Source organism: Heptranchias perlo, chromosome 18 (assembly GCF_035084215.1).
Source record: "Heptranchias perlo isolate sHepPer1 chromosome 18, sHepPer1.hap1, whole genome shotgun sequence".
Lineage (NCBI taxonomy): Eukaryota > Metazoa > Chordata > Chondrichthyes > Hexanchiformes > Hexanchidae > Heptranchias > Heptranchias perlo.
This window is the reverse complement of record NC_090342.1, coordinates 13,996,350-14,017,362: the sequence shown is the minus strand read 5'-3', so window position 1 is coordinate 14,017,362 and position 21,013 is coordinate 13,996,350. Positions and strand designations below refer to the sequence as shown.

The following is a 21,013-nucleotide window of genomic DNA, read 5'->3' as shown; positions in this document are numbered from 1 at the left end:
GCATTGCGGGTACTGGTTGAGAGGGGGGCGACGGGTGAGACGTGGAAGCGCTTTGAGTGGCGCCCCCACTTCCATGTCCCCATTCGTCATCGTCCCTCTCCTGGGTCAGGCCCACATCACTTCTACCATTCTGCTGGACGACAGTTTGGAGGACATGTGTGAAGACTTGTAAGGCCAGTGCTAGTGTATTTGCCTGCCTGTTTCAGGCAGCAGAAAGTTGCTCACTCTGAGTCCGAAGGGCCGTTGTCAGGGCCTCAGTGGACTCATTGGTGAGCCGTGCTTGAAGCTCGATGGAAGCTAGCCTTCCCTCCATCGCAGGCATTCCCGCACCTACCCGCAACACTATCTCAGAGATGCCTTCACGTCCCTGTGACAGTATCTCTGAGGTCCCCTCCTGTACCTGTGCCACCATTCCACTCATGCAGGAGTTGGACACCTCCATCCTCTGCGCCATTGTGGAGAGTGCGCATGGCACCTGCTCCACCACCTCGCAAATGTGCTGCTGCCCCTCGATCATTCTCCTTTTAAAGGATGGCCCCGAGGGTTCAGCGTCTGTGTCCAGCTGAGCAGAGCCTGGGGAAGAATGGTGCCACCGAGGTGGACTCTCCACAGCTGCCCCTGCCACCAGTGCCTGCTCATGCTCATGTGTATGGTGACTCACCATGTGCAACCCCAACTAAGTGAGGACGGGGACCCACCGAGGTGTGTGTATCTGCGCTGGTGGATGGCTCGCTCAGATGTGACATGCCCCCTCAGAGGCCGGCTGGTCCTCTGAGGAATCGCCCTCTGCCATCACAGCAGTCGCTGAAGGCCCTTTAAGAGAACAGAAGGCAATATTTAGCATGATGACAGATGTTGAGGTGCTGAAGATGGCAAGGCATAAAGTTAAAGTTCTGTCACCAGCTGTTTGTCGGGTGCCGGTCTCGGTGTCCCCGATGGACAGGCACTCGAGGGTGCGGCTCAATTCAAGAGCCTCCTGCTCCGTGTCCGTGAGGACGACCTGATGTTGCGGCTCCCCTCTGGTCTTCGCCCTCTCCCGTGCGTTCTGGGCTCTCTTCTCCTATAAGGGGAGAAAGTAGAGAGGCATGAGTGAGGGATGGTGACGTAGCCAACTGCTGAATGCATTGGTTTGGGTGAGGCTGACCGTGAAAGAGATGCATCAGAGGGTGAGTATGAGACAGAGCCATGACATTGTAGGAGGATTGGATTGAGTGGTAGTGGTGGGATGAGTCCTGGGGTGGTGAGTAAGTGCAAGTAAGTTGAGGATGAGCTTTGAGTGGGCATGAGGAGTGATGTGATAGATTAGTGTTGGCAGTGCCGAAGGAGTTGTGGGGTGGGGGCAGTGATGTGGAAGACGGCGTGTAGGAGAACGAGTAAGTGTACTCACTTTGGCTGACCTAGTTAGGTCATTGAAGCGCTTCCTGCACTGTATCCAGGTGCGGGAGACATTGCTGCTGCTGCTGACCTCCTCTGCCACCTCAAGCCATGCCTTCTTCGTGGCAGAGGCCGGCCACTTCCTCCCATCCTCCGGGTAGAAGATCTCCCTCCTCCTCCTCTCCCATTCCAGTAAGACCTGGAGTGAGGCATCATTAAACCTGGGGGCAGCCTTTCCCCTGGGCTGCTCCATGGTGCTGTGTGATTCTTTGCTGCAGGATCAATCAGAGGACTGTCTGTTTTAAATAGGGCTCCTCCAGCTGATAGCCTGTGATGCGGGTGCGCAGTCCGCCCGCTGTGCAGGTTCCCGACGGGAAACCCGGAAGCCACGTTAAGTGGCTTTAATTTACCTGCGATCGCGTGGGGAATGGACGGATTTTACCCACGCGCCCAGTCACCCCCCCCCCCTCCCCTGCTGCCAATCCCCCTCCCTGGTAATACCAGGGCCAATTTTTTATCAAGGACCACTGAATAATCAGGAGTATGGTACTCGGTCTGTCTCCAGAGCATTGAGGCCAATTTTAGAACTGCCACTGGGACTCCATTTGAGTTCATGTTTTCTTCTACATTCTTTCAATTTCCTCTTTGTTTCTAATTCTTTCCTTTTGTTTCTACTCGATGCTTTTTGTGACTGTTTGTTTGTTTTTTCCATCTTTTACTTTTAACTTTGTGTTTCATTCCGTATTGTTTTAGTTAATTTCAACCTGCCCTTTGTCTTTTTTTACACAGTTCATAATTCTAATAACAATACTAATGATGGAGGGGGCAGGGTTCTGGAACCAATTTAACTTTGAAATCTTTCAGCCCCACGCTGCATTGTTGGACGAATGATGTGGAGACGCCGGTGATGGACTGGGGTGGACAAATGGAAGGACTTGCACAACACCAGGTTATAGTCCAACAGTTTTATTTGAAATCACAAGCTTTCGGAGCTTTCCTCCTTCGTCAGGTGACCTTCGGAGCTTTCCTCCTTCGTCACTCACCTGACGAAGGAGGAAAGCTCCGAAAGCTTGTGATTTCAAATAAAACTGTTGGACTATAACCTGGTGTTGTGCAAGTCCTTCCATTTGTTGGAGGAACCCATTGTTTCATAGTTCAGCCTTCAAAGGCCATTTTTAAACACTATTTTCTTTTTAGAAAACGTTTAACGGTATTTACCATTAGCAGAGCACGTGCCCAATGATAATTAGATTCAGGTTAACAAGCTTTGCTTCAAAAGGCCATCAACCTACAACTTTGCCACCTTGATGGAATATAAACCTTCCTGTACTTTTATAGACATCCCAAGATGTGGAGATGCCGGTGATGGACTGGGGTTGACAATTGTAAACAATTTTACAACACCAAGTTATAGTCCAACAATTTTATTTGAAATTCACAAGCTTTCCACAACATTCACCTGAGGAAAGAGGAAGCCTCCGAAAGCTTGTGAATTTCAAATAAAATTGTTGGACTATAACTTGGTGTTGTAAAATTGTTTACAATAGACATCCCAGTATGAGATACCCGCCCCCACCCCCAACCCTGTGAACTCCAGCACCAACCCTGCCGAAGTTTGTGGGGTGAAGGGGAGGCCACTTTAAACAAGATGGGCTGGCACCCACGCCACTAGGGGCACATATTAGATGCCCGCCTGCACAAAGAGGTCAGAAAGTGCAACGGAGCGTAGAGATTCCAGGGGAGATGCCACTGTCTCTGGTGCGTCATTTTAAATCTAGGAAAAAAAGCATCTATTTTACATCTGGGTAACCATTAAATTTAAAGATTTTATGAATATTATGGCCAATAAAACTAAATTTACTCATCTTTTTAAAAATGCTGTGTGCACAGTTTCTCGTTCATTTACAGCAGACTCTGCACCCTATCTCTTCTAATTGGTTTATTTTTCAACTTGTATCTTTTTTTGTGTTGCTATTTGTAGCTATCATGCTGATATAATAATTACAGTCTAATTCTCTGGTAACTGCAGAGTCCAACAATGTTATGTATTGGTTACAACAGTAGAGATATCTTCTGGTGTCATGAAGGCTTTTTGGCATGTTTGCATTTTTTTAAAAAAGATAATCCTTCACATGGTAACCTGCCTCAAGGAGGTAACTGAAGGAAAGAAGATACTGGCCTAATTCCAGCCAGTATTGCTTATCAAATCTGTGTAGCTTGCTTTCTTTGTGGGCAAGTTTCTTCCAGTTTCTCCTACACCATTTTTGCAATTGCTTGTGGGAAAAGTGATATAAAATGTAACTGTTAGATGACAGTTTTCAGTGCGATGAAATAAGTTTGAGATATTTTTGTCATTTATACTGAAGTAATAAATTGTATTCCTTCAGGATTCATTTCCATTAAAAAGAAGCCATAGACATATCCTCCGTTATTTCAATCTTTGTAGCAGTTTCATCTGTGCTTTAAACAAAAATAAAAAATAAACTTTCAATCTCCGCCTATCACTGCTGAATCCTTTGTGTTTTTGCCAGTTTTAGACTTTATTTCCCCAATGGTCTGTTTGCCAGCCTGCCAGATTCCATCCTCTGTAAACTCCAATTCATCCAAAACTCCACCATCCTGGTTTGCACTAAACTATTCTCACCCATCACCCGCATTTTTTTTTGACCTACACTATAAATGCCTCCCCGGTCTCACCCTGCCCCACCCCAGAAAGCTCCTCCAGCCTTCCGTCCATCCTATGTTCTCCTGTCCTCTGATTCTGGCCTTTTGTGCATCCCCTTTCTCTGCCTTGGCCCTACTCGCTCCCTCTCTAAATCTCTCCTGCACTCTACTTTTTTCTTCACTTTTAAAAGCCTTCTTAAAACACATCTTTTCAACCAAACTTTTGATCATCTCTTCTAACCCCCCTCCCCCTCCCCCCACCATGGCTTGTTATTTGCTTTTTTCACCTCTGTAATGCACATTGCGAGTTTTTTTGAAATTAGAAGTATTAAAGAAATGCAAGTTCTCATTGCCATTGTATCTAGGTGTAACATTTGGGTGGATTCCATGTCTTGGTGAGATCAACGCAAAGGCCAAATTTCATTATAATTTGAGCCAGTCAGCTTGCCCTTTTGGTCGCTTTAGCCAGTAATAAGCCTGACCAAAAGAGAATCATAGAATCATACGGCACAGAAGGAGGCCGTTCGGGCCATCGTGCCTGTGCCAGCACGAAAGAGCTATCCAATTAGTCCCCTACTCTTTCCCCATAGCCCTGCAATTTTTTTCCTTTTCAAGTGTGTACATATACAAATCTCTTTTGAATCTGCTTCCATCACCCTTTCATGCAGTGCATTCCAGATCATCATAACTCGCTGCATTGCCCATCTGATTCTTTTGTCAATTACCTTAAATCTGTGTCCTCTGGTTACTGACCCTCCTGCCAGTGGAAACAGTCTCTCCTTATTTATTCTATCAAAACCGCTCATTATTTTGAACATCTTTATTAAATCTCCCCTTAACCTTCTCTGCTCTTAGGAGAACAATCCCAGCTTCTCCAGTCTCTCCACATAACTGAAGTCCCTCGTATCATTCTAGTAAATCCTCTGCACCCACTCCAAGGCCTTGACATCCTTCTGAAAGTGTGGTGCTCAGAATTGTGCAGCTGAGGCCCAACCAGTGTTTTATAAGGGTTTAGCATAACTTCCTTGCTTTTGTACTCTTCTGCCTCAATTTGTAAAGCCAAGGATCCCATATGCTTTTTTAAAAGCCTTCTCAACTTGTTCTGCCAACTTCAAAGATTTGTGTCTGTGAACTCCAAGCTGTCTCTTCTCCAGCACCCCCTTTAAAATTGTACCATTTAGTTTATATTGTCTCTCCTCTTTCTTCCAAAATGCATCACTTTGCACTTCTCTGCATTAAGTTTCATCTGTCATTTGTCTGCCCATTTCACCAGTGTCTCTGTCCTCCAGAAGTCTGCTACTATCTTCCTCACTTTTTACTAGATTTCCAAGTTTTGAATCATCTGCATACTTTGAAATTATGCCCCCCATGTCCAAATCATTAATATATATATCAAAAAGAGCAGTGTTCCTAATACCGACCCCTGGGGTACACCACTGTATATTTCCCTCCAATCTGAAAAACTACCGTTCACCACTATTCTCTGCTTTCTGTCTCTCAGCCAATTTTATATCCATGTTGCCACTGCCTCTTTAATCCCATGGACTTCAATTTTGCTAACAAGTTTATTACGTTACACTTTATCAAATGCTTTTTGAAAGTCCATAAACACAATATCAACCGCACTAGCCTCATCAACCTTCTCTGTTACTTCATCGAAGAACTCAATCAAGTTTGTCTGACACTGATGGGACTTGAAACCATGCCTGGAAAGCACAACCCGATTAATAATCCATTGTCTTAACCACACAGCCACTTCATCCCAGTTCAGTTCAGTTACTCTTTTTGTCGGTTGTACATAGGTTATTTAGTTTTAAATGTCCCTATTAAGCACCCTTTCATGCTTTCAGTTTTCTTGCAAAACAAAACATTACAAAACAGCAGAGGGGGATTGGAGTATCAAATAAACATTGCACACATTGCTGTTTATGCATCTTCAAATGTGAGTTTGTGGTAGTTTTAAATACTGTTTATATAAATGAACACATACAGTGAATAAATACAAAACTTTGTCCATTCTTTAAGGTTGCATGGAAAACTAACTAAATGATCCATTAGCAGCTTTGCACACGTCATCAATACTGTATTTGTTTTTTCATTAGGAGATGAGGAGTTTTGTGCACAAAGTTACATTCCCAATTATGGAAGTGTGCCAGGTGAACAAGAGCAACTGGCATCTGAATTGGTAAGTCAGCTCAAGAACCCCTGGTAAAGTGTAGTAGAGAAACGTTGGTAGAGTCCTTTTAAGTTCCATTAAAGTGCTTTAGTGAAGAGTTACATTAAGAGTAACTCTAGTAAACTTAACAAAATCTGTGTATTTTCCAATAATGCTAAATGTTTATTATTAATTTCTAACGAGTATCATGCTTATTGTACACTTTGCTAATGGTTTTCTTATGACTGTATTTCAGCGTGTGCTTCTGGTAAATATGAGGAACTCTCCTAAGACCGCCTCTTAATTTGTCAAAGAAAATCTCATTTAACAAGAAACTGACCATTATAACCCAGTGTGACGGCAAAGCTGCAATTTTTCATTCTGTAACAGGGTGTGTTGTTAGCACAGGCAGTAACCTAATTTTCTATTCTCCAGTTCCAAGAAAGGTGAACTACTGCCAGGTTTCCACTTCTCCCCTATCTCTAATGACTAGAGGTGGACGGGTACTGCTAGAACTAGACAAAAGGGTGATGCTGATATCCTGTACCTTATTTCCCCATTTTGCATAATATTAGCACAGGAGGAGATAAAGGCAGATAGGCATTAGTGTTATCTCTGCTATAAAAGTTCTCTCTCCTGGCTTTGGGCAGGCTTCCAACAGGCATGGACTGGAAAAGAGAAAAATGAACATAGAAGAAATGTTTTAATATAAAATATTAAAGAAATTATGTACTTGTCTCAGGGAGCATTACTTCATGTGTTTCCTATGACTGGTTTAAAGAAAATACTACTGCAGTATTTAAAGTCTGTTCAGTAGACATTCACATATTGAACATTTTTGAATATCACCTGCAACAGAAAAATGATATTTTTGGCTATTAACAATATTTCACCCAGACTTACAATAATGTTTATCTTAAGTTGGGTTTGAGTTCAACCAAAGGTAATCTTAAGGGAGTTCTATTACATCTATATTTATCAAATAAAAATATACATGAATCCAGCAGATTATAAATGACACCATAAGCAGCATGTAATTATGTTCTTATTAACATTTTAATGTAATTGTTGAATATTTGTAACCCTTCCTCCTGGTACCATTAACAGGGTCCATATTGTAATGAGGCAACTTACTTATTTGGTCCAAAATCTGGGGTAAGACGGTACTACGTGCACACGAGTCTTTAAGTGGGACTTTCTGGGGAACGGTATTCTTGGTCACAAATTTGATTACAAACTGAATCCAGTTATCCTAGTGTAAGCAGTTGCCAAACAACATTAGAGACTGTGCTTTTTGAAAATCCTTGTTCTGGCCTGGCTTTCTTGTGCAAGAAGGTCTGAGAGCAAACTCACTGTGAAGATAATTATTTTGCTGCTGATCTTTTTGTCATTTTTAAAATCTAAATAGTTCTATCTAATTATAACACTGCAGTGTTTGTTTACTTCAGTGCAGATTGCCATCCTGAGATCACCAAGAGCCACATGTAATGACAATGCCACAAAGCATAGAAACAACAATATGCAAGTCTGAAAGAGACCACAGCTTGTGTTCAAAGATTGAGAAAACTTTTATACTCATTAAATATTTTCACTGCCAAATATCGAGCCATTCTAGTCTTTACATTGCCAATATTGTCTACCCTCCTAACAAGTCCATGCCATACTTTCACCATCCTCTGTGGAAAGTTGTAATTCACCTTCCCTCTTCTGAGCTTTAGTCCATTCAAGCAATTATTACAACTCCTCTGTTAGGAAAGATGATTTCAATTCTTTTTCCAGACATTCTGTCATTTTACAAAGCTCTTCCTTTCCTATTTTGACCATTGACCCTGTGCCTGATGCCATAATTATACAAAATGTTTAATATCTGGAGCCAAATTTAAAGTAGGATTGTGAGTATTTTTTAATTGAATGGCTCTTGGCAAAGATTTTGGGCTCGAATTTAGCAGGCCTGCGGGTTCCCAGCGGGTGGTCCTCCGGGAGCGTGGAAAACGCGGACGGCTAATCGTGTGTGTCCCCCACGCGATCGCGGGATAATTGGACCGATTAAGCCCTGCTTCCGGGTTCTCCGCTCCCCAGCTGCGTGCCGGCCGGCTGCGCATGCGCAGTGCCGTCGACGCGATGTAGGAGCTCCACTTAAAGGGGCAGTCTCCCAAAGCCCCTCCTGCTGCAATCAAGAGGTTTCTGACGATGGCTCAGCCAAGGGGAAAGCCTGCGCCCCGTTTTTCAGACCTAGCACTGCAGCTGATGCTGGAGGGCGTGAGGAGGAGGAGGGACACGCTCTTCCCAGAAGATGGACGCAAGTTCCCTGCCGCCGCCACCAGGAAGGCATGGGCAGAGGTGGCGGCGGAGGTGAGCAGCAGGGGCAACACCCCAAGGACTTGGGAGCAGTGCCGCAAGCGCTTCAATGACCTGACTAGGTCTGGCAAGGTGAGTACACCAACGCACCCTCCCACATCCCGTCCCCACCATCACGCCAAACAGATCACAACCCCCTCCTGCACAGCCACCACTGCGCTCCATCAGCAATCCTCACAGCCACTCATTCACCATCCTCGCCGTGCACGCAAGTACCCACCGTCCCTGACCCCACCCGAACACTACCACACACCCCAATCCCCATGCAATGGGATGGGCACGTGGCCCACGCATCCTCCCATCCATCTGCGCCACGCTCAACCCAACCACACCGATGCTCGATGCGTCTCACGATGCAATACGCACCCACTCACACATCTGTGTTTTGCCTTCACAGGAGAAGAGGAGCAAGAACAATCGCGAAAGGGCACGCACCGGAGGTGGCCCGCCGCAAGTGGTGGAGCTCACCGACGCCGAGGTGGAGGCGCTCGACCTCGCCCGCACGCGACATTACCTGTCGGTGGCTGATGGCGAGTGTGTCGCTGCCGAAACAGCCGGTAAGGGAAAGCTGACACTCAACACCAATGATCACGAGTGACCGTATCATCACCTGCCATCAGGCGCACTGTCAAGTTGGTCCACATGCCTCAAAGTGCCCTCTGTTCTCTTGCAGGTCCATCTGTGTGTGAAGCGATCGAGGAGGGCGATTCCTCAGAGGACATGGCGGTCTCTGAGGGTGCATCGTCACATCAGAGCCAACCATCCACCAGCGCAGAGACACGCACCTCGGTGGGTCCCCCTCGCCAACTAGTTGGGGTAGCACTTGGTGAGTCACCGCGCACGAGTGAGCATGAGCAGACCCTGGTGGCAGGGGCAGCCGCGGAGGGTCCGCGACGGAGAGAGCACTCATCTCCAGGCTCTGCTCAGCCGGACCCAGATGCTGAACCCAGGGGGCCACCAGTGAAAAGGAGAGTCGTCGAGGGGCACCAGCTAATTGCTGAGGTACTGGGAGAGGTGCCGCGCGCATTGTCCACAATAGCGCAGGCGATGGAGGAGTCCAACTCCTGCATGCGGGCATTGGTGGCGCAGGCACAGGAGGGTACCGGCGACACAGTGTCGCGGGTAGGTGCGGGACTGTCTGCGGTGGAGGACAGGCTGGCCTCCCTCGAGCGTCACGCACAGCTCCAGATCGAGTCCTTGCAGGCCCTGACAATGTCTGTACGGATTCAGGGTGAGCAACATTCCGCCGCCATCAACAGGCTGACTGATACACTAGGGGTGGCCTTGCAAGGCCTCACACATGCCATCCAAACTGCCGTCCAGCAGGGTGGAAGGGGTGATGTGGGCCGAGGCCACGAGAGGGATGATGGTGACCGGGGACATGGAAGCGGGGACGCTTCTCAAGGCGCCCCCACGTCCCACCCGTCGCCCACCTCTCAACCAGTACCCGCAATGGTGCCTCCTCTCCAGGTGGCCGAGTCTGCCCCTGCCACGGTGCAGGAGGAGCAGTCTGTGGAGGTGCCCTAATGGGCACCGAAACCCAGGGGCCGTCCGCCAAAAGCATCTACCCGGTCAAGGCGAGCAACCTGCCACTACCTCTGCTGGAGCCACAGGGGTAGCACCACGTAGGGGTACCCGGAAAAGAAATGCAAAGGCATTATAATCACAAAGGGAATACACCAGGGTGTCTATTAATTTATACATTTTTTTTTATATCATGTCACATTGGAGATATTAAATACTCTATTCTCACCACTCCTGCCACCTCTCGTCCATTCTTCCGCGGCCTGTGCAATAGGTGCATTCCGTGCAGCCCATCATGACGGCGAACACCTGCTGCCGCCCATTGGGCACACTGCTGTGGGTGCAGGATTACTGGCAACACTCTTCAGTGGAGGGGGCTGGTATGGCCGCTCGCATGTGCAGGTGAGGAGATGCGAGCGCCTCGCAGTGTCTGACTCTAGGAGAACCGTTGACGTATGAGTGCCTCCCTGGCCCGGTGACCATCCCGGTGAGTCGTGGTTCGGCGCATGGGTCGTCCACTATCCTCTGGCGCCTCCTCCTCCTCCTCCTCCTCCTCGCCCTCGCCTTCCTCAATGTGGGTGGCGGGTGTGGATGGGGCCTCCTCCAGCGGCACCCCTCTCTGTTGGGCCATGTTGTGCAGGGCACAGCAGACAACTATGATTCGTCCCACTCTGAATGGTGTGTATTGCAGCGCTCCCCCAGAACGATCAAGGCACCTGCAGCGCATCTTGAGAAGCCCTATGGTCTGCTCAATTGTAGACCTGGTAGCAGTGTGGCTGTCATTGTACCGACGCTCCGGCTCGGTGATGGGGTTCCTCAGAGGTGTCATGAGCCACGTGTGTAGGGGATACCCCTTGTCGCCGAGGAGCCAGCCGTTGCCGGCGTTGGGTGCCTGCAGGATGGGCGGGACGGCGGACTCCCTGAGGACGAAGGCATCGTGGCAACTGCCGGGGTATCTGGCGCACACGTGTAGGAATCTCTGGCGGTGGTCACAGATGAGCTGGGCGTTCATGGAGTGATACCCCTTCCTGTTGATGAACAGCCCTGGCTCATGCGGAGGTGCCCGTATTGCGATGTGGGTGCAGTCGATTACACCTTGCACCCGTGGGAAGCCGGCCATGGCATGGAATCCAACCGCCCTCTCCATCTGGCTGCGCTCGTCCATGGCGAAGTTGATGTAGTGCGAGGCGCTGCGGAACAACCCATCGGTGACCTGCCTTATGCACTTGTGTGCAGAGGACTGACAGACCCCGGTGATGTCCCCGGTGGCACCCTGGAAGGAACCGGATGCGAAGAACTTGAGGGCAGTGGTGACTTTGACGGCGACAGGTAGGAAGATGCTGCTTGGTCCATCAGGGAGCAGCTCGGCGTTAAGGAGGCTGCAGATGTCGGCGACTACCTGGCGATTGACTCTGAGCCGACGTATGCACTGCTCCTCGGAGAGGTCCATGAAGCTGAGCCTCGCTCTGTACACCCTGTGCGGAGGGTAGTGCCTCCTGCGACGCATCTCTCTCTGCGGTTGCCCTCCCTCCTGCTGTGCAGGTGGGTGTGCCACCGCACCGTGTTGGGGGGCCCCACGTCTCCGAGGCGGACGGCGTGGACTGCGAGGCTGCTGGGGCTGGTCATCCTGTTCGTCCTCCGACGATGTCAACGCACCACCCATCTGGCAGGTGTTGGTCTGAGGGGTTGTGCAGGGTAGGTGGGTGTTTCCTCGGACTGGGGCTGCGGTTTCGTGTCGGTCTGTCCTCTGGCTTGGTGGGGGGTGGTGGGGGGCAGGGGTTGCCCTATGTGACGCGGTGGCCTCCTGCGTGGGTGAGGGCTCTCCCCCGTGGAGCGCACCTTGGCACCTGCCACAGGCTGCTGGCTGCAACACGCCTGGTTGGAGAGAGACTGTTTCCCCCAGTGTGGGAAACTCACTGCCTTGAACCTAAAATCCCACACTTCCTCTTTTGACAGCTGCTTCAGCTCATTAACTGACCACAACGAGCAAGGTAAGTACACTCAAGTGGAACCCCGCTGGCTTTAATTGCCTGCGGGATTCCCACCAGCGGGGCTTGCGTGCGCAGCCCTGCACGTCAGCGCGGTACCCGGAAGTGGCCGGGATTTCGTCGCGATCCGGTCACGTGACCGGATATCGGGATTTTCGGGGCCACCCCGCTGGGAACCCGCCGGAAACACGATGCCAAAATCGAGCCCTTTGTTTCTACTATTATGTCTGGTGTCTGATTTTTGGTGGCAGAAGCGATCTCTAGACAAAAACTGTTTTCCCAATGCTAGCAGTTCCTTACCACTAAAGTAATCAGAGGCAGGATAGCAGACTTAGTCACCATCTCCCATTTTTCCACCCCAGGGAAATGGATGGATACCTACCATTGGATTGTTGGGGATCAGATTGACCACCAAGGGAGGTGGAAAGATTTCTCTGTTTGATAGTTATAGTGAAATCTTAAACCCACGCACAGTGAAAAGAGAAAATCTTCCCTTTGATTTTAAAACCTGTTTACTGACCAGTTATGACAAAAGAGCACATACTAGGCCACTAGACTGCTGGAATCGGATGCTACCACTTCACTGCTGCAGGCTAGATGCTCCCAGATAAACCATCAGTTTCCAACATACAATATTTTGGAAATTATGTTTGAAAAAATGTTGTTGGCAGAGGCCACACGTTCAATTGCTGCTCTGGCTGAGTCAGCCAGTCGTAGCTCCATTGGCAGAGAGGGTGCTAGAATTAATCTTACCCTCACCAGGCTGGGGAGCCGAAAATTAGCAGATATCTGTCCTGATTTGCTATCCAGTAATTCCCTGCTGGAAGTGCACTTGTGTGGACATCAGCTGAGGACAGGATTGGGTTTGGTTGTAATGGACCCCATTATCAAACAGCCCTTTGGCACCACTGATGCTGCAGGCTCACACAAAGAGCAGTGGCTTGTGCTAGTTACCAGCACTCTACTCCTGCCAGTGGAGTGATATGTCAGTATGAGTCACTGCCCTTAGAGGACTACATTGAAGAAGGAAAAATGAAAAGGTTTAACGGATCATTTATTCTCGTGGCAGTTACAGCCAGTGCGGAGAGACATCAATTGCAAAAGTACATTTAGTTCCACTGTACATGCATGCTTATTTAAATGAAAGGACATATCTAAACCCTAAGTGGTCCATTCAAATCCAAAACTGGAAATGTTCTGTTCAGTTTCTTAGTTTGTCATTCATCCCTAGTACACCCATGTTTAATCTGCTGCATAACATAGATAAGGTGTAGTGTAATCCCTCAGGGACCTGTTTTACACTCCCTCTATAACTACTATGTAAGAAAGTTCACACACTGTTATCTACAGAATAAATAAAAGGAAGTCAACAACTGACAAAATAACTGTTTGTGCCGTTTGATTGAACCTCGCAGAGGTCTGAATGTTTTCGTGATTATTCCTACATTTTATAACAAGAAAAAGGAGGCTTATGACAAATGTAAGATTCATGATGCAGTCGGCAACCAAGCTGAATACAGAAAGTACAAAGGAGATCTAAAAAAGAGAATATGAGGGGCAAAGAGAGAGTATGCGAATAGATTAGCGGCTAACATAAAAGGGAACCCAAAAGTCTTTTATAAACATATAAATAGTAAAAGGGTAGTCAAAGTAAGGGTGGGGCCGATAAGGAACAAAAGAAATCTTGTGGCGGCAGAAGGTATGCCTGAGGTACTAAATGAATACTTCGCATCAGTCTTCACTAGAGAAGAGGAAGCTGCCAATGTAGCAGTAAAGGAGGAGGTAGTAGCGATATTGGATAATTTAAAAAAAAGATTGGCACTCAAAGTAGAAAAGTCACCCGGTCCAGATGGGATATATCCTAGGTTACTGCAGGAAATAAGGTTACAATTTGCGGAGGCTCTGGCCACAATCTTCCAATTCTCCTTGCATATGGGGGCGGTGCCAGAGGACTGGAGAATTGCAAATGTTACACCCCTGTTCAAAAAAAGGGAGTGGGATAAACCTGGCAATTACAGGCCAGTCAGCCTAATGTCGGTGGTGGGGAAACTTTCAGAGACAATAATCCAGGACGAAATGAATTGGCACTTGGAAAAGTATGGACTGATAAATGAAAGTCATTACAGATTTGTTAAAGGAATATCGTGTTTGATTAACTTGATTGAGTTCTTTGATGAAGTAACGGTGAGGATAGTGCAGTTGATGTTGTGTATACGGACTTTCAAAATGCATTTGATAAAGTACAACATAACAGACTTGTTAGCAACATTAAAGTCCATGGGATTAAAGGGACTGTGGCAATGTGGATACAAAATTGGCTAAGGGACAGAAAGCAGAGAGTAGCAGTGACCGGTTGTTTTTCAGACTGGAAGGAAGTGTACAATGGTGTTCCTCAGGGGTCAGTTTTAGGAACATTGTTCTTTTTGATTTATATTAATGACCTGGACTTGGGAATACAGGGTATAATTTCAAATTTTGCAATGGAAATGTAATAAACAATGTGGAGGATAGTAACTGACTTCAGGAGGACATAGACTGGTGAACCGGGCAGACAAATGACAGATGAAATTTAACGCAGAGAAGTGTGAATTGATACATTTTGGTAGGATCAGGGGAGGCAATATAAACTAAATGGCACATTTTTAAAGGGGGAAAGGAAAAGAGGGACCTGGGATGTATGTTCACAAATCTTTGAAGATGGTAGGACAAGTTGAGAAGGCTGTTAACAAAGCATATGGGAGTCTGGGCTTTATTAAAGGAGGCATACAGTACAAAAGAAAGGAAGTTATGCTAAACCTTTAGGCCTCTGTTGGAGTATTGTGTTCAATTCTGGGCACCACACTTTAGGGAGGATATCAAGGCCTTAGGGAGGGTGCAGAAGAGATTTACTAAAATGGTACCAGGGATGAGGGACTTCAGTTATGTGGAGAGACTGGAGAAGCTGGGGTTCTCCTTAGAGCAGAGAAGGCTAAGAGGAGATTTGATGGTGGTGTTAGAGTAAATAAGGAGAAATTGTTTCCAGTGGCAGATGGGTCGGTAAGCAGATGACACAGATTTAAGGTGATTGACAAAAGAACCAGAGGCGACATGAGGAAACATTTTTTTAACGCAGCGGGTTGCTATGACCTGGAATGCACTGCCTGAAAGGGTGGTGGTATCAGGTTTAATAATAACTTTCAAAAGGGAATTGGATAAATACTTTAAGGGAAAAAATTTACAGAGCTATGGGGAAAGGACACGGGAGTGGGACTAATTAGATAGCTCTTTCAAAGAGCTGGCACAGGCATGATGGGACAAATAGCCTCCTTCTGAGCTGTATCATACTATGAAATTCACTGCAATTCTGTTAAATATTGTGTTAAATAATATACTGCAAGCTTGGTCAGAGACTCTCAATTGACTGTGAGCAATATTAACCTGGACCTTCAGACTAAAACTTTCACTACCTAGAATTCTCAAATTGAGATTTGACATACTGCATACTCCAGATGTTAACAGTTACATGCTCGTAGCTTTTCAAAAATTTAACTGTGTTACCTGTGGCTATGTGGCTGGAATATTTACCAGATCCTCTCCTAAACCACTAGGTTCTCTACCACAGTATTTTACAAAACAATCCTTCCAACATTAACAAAAGCAAAATACCGCGGATGCTGGAAGTCTGAAATGAAAACAGAAAATGCTGGAAATTAAGATTGGCTTACTTGAAAGTCTTCACAGGTCTGTTTCCAAACACTCCCAAAACAAGCACAAGTCACAGAATTTGTGTCTGTTAATGAAGGTTCATCATATGGTATGAAACAAGAAGAATAATTTTAAATGTGATAAACACTCATGTATAACTATGTCACAAGGGACACTTTAAGTACAGTCTATAGGTGTTTGGCAACTGTTCCTAATAATGCATCTCAGAAATCTTTAAAAGGTAAGTGAGCTAAACCTTTACAGATGAAAATTATTATGTAAAATTTAGATCTTTTAATATGTATGTAGGACATGACCACTTCACCAATTTACTAAGGAACTTATAGCACCTTCCAGAAAGTCACAGGTATCTGGTTCCCTAACCAAGAGATTTAATGTGTGTCAGTACTCCAGTTCTCATGGAAGAAGCTTAGGCCTGATTTTGAGAGGATATGCAACACTAGTTGAAATCTCGCTCACACCTTTTTGTTTAGATTTACATCTGGGTCAGTTCCGTACACTTGCAGCATCATTATAGAATTGAGGAGTGAAAATAAAAGAAAATGTAAATAAGCAAATGTTGCAAGTAAGCGCCAGTCATGGCATTCACACTACCACCTGGTAAACTGTCACTGTTTATTTAAAAATGTTTATGTTTTGAGCCTGGGATGATTCATTGAAACACCCGGTAACCCAAAAGACTGACAAAATAATTATTCCTATTTATCTCTAACAAAAGCAGAAAAGTTATGATACTCGAGCTGCCTTAAAGAAAATGTTACAAGGAAGAGTGGTGTGCTGTCTAAATGGTTTCCAAAAAAATTGCATGGCTACCACTAATCCATTCCTCTAGTCCAAGTGAACAGCACAAATCCAGTGTGAACCACAGTCCTAACATCTGAGAATAGGAAAATTGCCAGAAAGGCCTTTTTTTAAAAAAAAAAGGGGATCCATCAGAGGTCACTACAGCTGCAAAATGTCTGCTATATCAAGCTGCAACAATGCTGCAGCGCTTCGATAAAATATTAGCTCGCTTGTCTTCCTGACAATGTACAAGTTACTCCTTATTGTGTGGTGGAGATGTGCTCTTCCTTTATACTTCCTGTTTCATCCCAGGGGTGTTCACAGTTGAGGTTGATGCCAGGACTCTGTCCCAGCCACAAAAATAATGCCACAGTCTGGTCCTATTCTCTCAGCTTTTTCCGTGCAGGAGAATGCAGGACACATCACCATCGGATGTCAAGGCAGAAACTAAATATTAAGTGAACGATGACGGGACAGGAATTGGGCATATTTCTGTACTTCCTGTAGAGCTGAAAGTCTTTCTGATTAGCACTGTAATGTATTCCTGTTTAAATGAGTAACCAAAAAAAAACATTTCAAGCATTGACATTTGATTTTTTTTTCTGAGCTTAGGAGTCGGAATCCGGCATTAGGCCAAGGTTTGAACAGCGCAGTGGTATTTAGTTCTAAATGTTCTGAATATTGTAGCTCAGTCATTCCAAGACTTATGTTTGCTGATTCACCTATTGCACCTTCCCCAGTACCTTTAGGCACAGTCTTTACTCTCCCTCCCCCTGCTAATTTTACGGCCTATCTGGGGCAGGCAGAGGCGGGAAGTGAATCTGGTGCACTCCACTACTTCCTCGCCTCCTCTCAGTTTCCCATTAGCCTGTCCCTTGAGGGAGGGGGGTTACTGCACCTGCACATATGCAAACGAATGCATTGTAAAGACATACAAATGAGAGAAATATGGTCCTGAAGTTCAGCATTCAGAGATCGGTGGAGAGGGCCTCTGGGCAGGAATTGAAGAGGGATCCAGGCAAGCATTCTCGGTACCCAGCCATCCAGGAACCCCATTTGTGAATTTAAACATTTTAAAACAAAAATGTGTTTTTCTATTAAGACAACTTACCAAACACCTCTTTTTGCCCCAACAACTCTTTGCCCCCATACTGACTCCTACATGTAAATGACACCTGGACCAAACATACGGCCAGAGTCAGCAGGACATCTCAGTGGCAGGTGGAAGTTCTGCTCTGCCGCAATGCATCCCAATCAAGAGAAGGGGCCGAAAACCTAGCACTCGATGTCTTTATGTCTTAAAACTTTGCAGTAAAGACCGTTAAAATCTTTAATCTGGTACAATGCTGGCTGGAAATGAAAAAACTTTATTACTACATTCAAAACTGAATAAAGACAACATGCGAATAGTATTCAGTATTGCTACTGTGAACCAAATCTGTTGGAGAACTTTCTCACAGATCCATAAATATCCTTTCCTTGCTCATTAATCGAGACTGAATTTGGCCTTCCTAGCATCTGCATAGCAGATTCTCCCTGCATCGATCAATGTGTCACACGTGATCTGATTGCAGTCCCACGTGCACTGGTGTACAGCAGGGCAGAAAGCAAACAGCGATTCATATAAATGGGATGTTTATCGGTTGACACTGGATCAAACTTACACTCTGCATGTTCATCCAGAACACCCATAAATAAGGAAGAAATCAAGATGTGAAATTGGCTGTAAGCAGTGCTAGAGTCTTGACATTGGATGATGTATAGTCAAGTGGCTAACGACAAGCTCCTAACTGTGAATCTGAATAACAACAATAACAGCCCAAATATTAAGCATTAATTGTAAAAAAGAAAGAACTCATCAAAAGCCCTCAAAGTGAATGCGTTCAAATCACACAATCTACTAAATATGACATAACCAAGTTTCGGGCCTCAGTTTCTCTTTCTTTGGGGGCCATGTACCTTTATGGTCATACATCTTGGTTTAAAAAATATAACCTGTCATTACAAATGTCACTCTTAAAATAAATTGAATGTGGTAAACCACAAGATCACAGGATAATTATGGATGGGGAAGACCATTCGGCTCATATTAGTTCATCCATCCAGAAGCCTCCCACTTGAGAAATGGATTCATACTTTTGAAAAGCCATTCAAGGGAAGTGTGATGATTGATTGACTAAATTAAGTAAACAGAATGGAAATTTCAGTCTGATTCAATGCAAATATATGAGTCTGAAAATGTGTACGCACAAGACCAGTTAAACCTGCTGACTGTACTGTAGTGCATTTATTCCAAACCTTAAGTAATGCCGCAAGGTTAATGTCTTTATTGGAGATATTGTAACCCCGACAATAAATTGGTGAAGTGGTCACAAACTACACACAAACTAACAGCACACCAGTCGTCATTACTCATATTCAGATAAGGCCAGATAAAATTAGCCTATTGTCTCTACCTTTTATGGAGCAGCGAGGAAAAGAAAATGAGTCAAAGGAAATGAAATCGAGCAACGCCCATGGCTAACAGACTGCAAAATGTTTGTTACAAGACAACTGGTTTTCCCCAATAAAATCTAAAGGTAATAATTTTATGGCAGTAATAATGACTGCCTTATTTCCAATGTGCACTGTTGTAGATTTAGAGTAAATGCAGACAAAACTGTAGTAGAAACAGAAGAGTGGGGAAACTTGTATGATATATCTGGCCTTATCCCATTTCTTGTGATCAGTACTAACCAGTCTCTTCTCAGTTGCAGTCTGATTAAATATTTCATGCACTGAATTGCATTTTATTGCTAATCGGTTTAGTTATATCATTACAAGACTATAGCAAAATGTAAATGTCACTTTGCTATGTGAACTGTACCTTGTTCCATTTAAATGCTGGAAACAAATCTAATCGAATTTGTATTTTTAAGTAATGTTTTTGATGATATAAAAACTAATGCTGTACTATCTAAGATATATATTAATGTGTGTAATTGATTATGTCTTGTTCATTGTTTATAAACTAGATGTAGCAACAATTCATTAGGATCATGGAAATCAGAACTGAGTTTTCCTATTTAAATGTTGCTAAATAGAAGTGTTCTCATCAAGTTTTGACTTGTGACTGGCCTTAGAAACCTTTCTGAACTGAAATGCCTCTGCTCATAGTTGGAATAATATGCTGTTTGTTTCATGTCCTCAATTAATCTATTTCTAACGATCCCACAGCTACTAACTGCGCATGGTGCAGGACTCGTGAGCAAATGCATGGTATGGCACTGACTGCTGGTTCCTACATTCATAATGTTTGCTTTCTGTTCGCTTGATGCAATAACTGAAGCTATAATGATGTTTGCTTATGTTTAAAGCTAATGGCTTTGCTTTTGAAAAAAAATTAAACGTTCAAGAATTTATAATACGATTGGAAATCATCTTAAGTCACCGCTACTCTCCTTCCTGGTCCCCTTTAATGACTTACCTGAGGGCCACTGCAACACCTGATCTTCGATTCCTCCTCTTCAGCGAAATGCCTGGAGACACCAATTGGGTGTCCGCAGCTCACCAGCTCGATGATAATGAGGCCCTAGCCCCAATATTATGTGGGCCTCAGGCCTATCCATTCAGGCATGGTCGAATTTCTAGGCCATTGTATCTCTAAAAGGCTGTAATTTTCCCCTATTTATAGTGAGGGGGTGCGGGGTGGAGGGAAGAATTCCACCCCAAGAGGACAGGTAGGTAACAAGCGTCAATAGCATTCTTGAGCCCCTGTTGGAAGATAAATGATTGTTGTAGATGGACTTAACCTACAAGCATCTGCTTCGCCCAGGGAGAATATCTGCTCTGCTGAAAGTCTGCTTGGATGAAATGAGGAGCTCACTGCATGGAGAAGCAGAGGGGCAAACTTGCATTTTAACACAGTATGCTTGCACATCAATGTGCTGCTCCTTTTAAATGCCTTTTTTGATAGCCTTTACAAACTATTAATTCATCAAAAGGCTCTTGCTGGTCACATTGCTTTTACAGGCATTTGGAAGCAAATTGTGCCTTACCCTAGAAACTCCTACATGTGTAACAAAAAAAAATGACTTAATTTAAAAAAATTCCTCATGTTGTCACTGAGCCCAACTTCTTGAATGCGACATTGACAACTTCATGACAAATATTTACTGACACTCTGGAAGGTGTTTCTGACACCTCATTACTGCTACTTTGTATCAGGAGTGAAAAAGATTCACAAAATGGTGGATTCTGGAAAATATTTGTTAATTTGGAGTACTCAAAGAAAAACATTTTAATTTCTTCCCCTCTACCCCCCTGCCTCCAAAGTTAATGGAGATCTTTATTGAAGAGCCTGGTAGGAGGAGTACCTTGCAGGATTCATTAATTTTGAATTATATTTAGCAAAGCCAGAAATAAAATGCTTCTTTAGTTTCTGTGTTGCTTTGATGAACTTTCACAACAACACTTGAACTTA

General features: G+C 45.1%; 1 protein-coding gene across 4 annotated transcripts in view; it reads left to right on the top strand.

The window, feature by feature from the left end:
• Positions 1-21,013, top strand: part of ano6 (anoctamin 6) — a 158,268-nt gene that overhangs the window by 51,313 nt on the left and 85,942 nt on the right. For 2 of the 4 annotated variants that reach the window (XM_067999412.1, XM_067999413.1), the window contains 3 exons: positions 6,141-6,223; positions 7,301-7,348; positions 19,768-19,809. In XM_067999412.1, the coding sequence (XP_067855513.1) occupies positions 6,141-6,223; positions 7,301-7,348; positions 19,768-19,809 (173 nt within the window). The remainder of the gene's footprint in view (positions 1-6,140; positions 6,224-7,300; positions 7,349-19,767; positions 19,810-21,013) is intronic. The other 2 variants (XM_067999415.1, XM_067999416.1) reach the window with 2 other exon arrangements.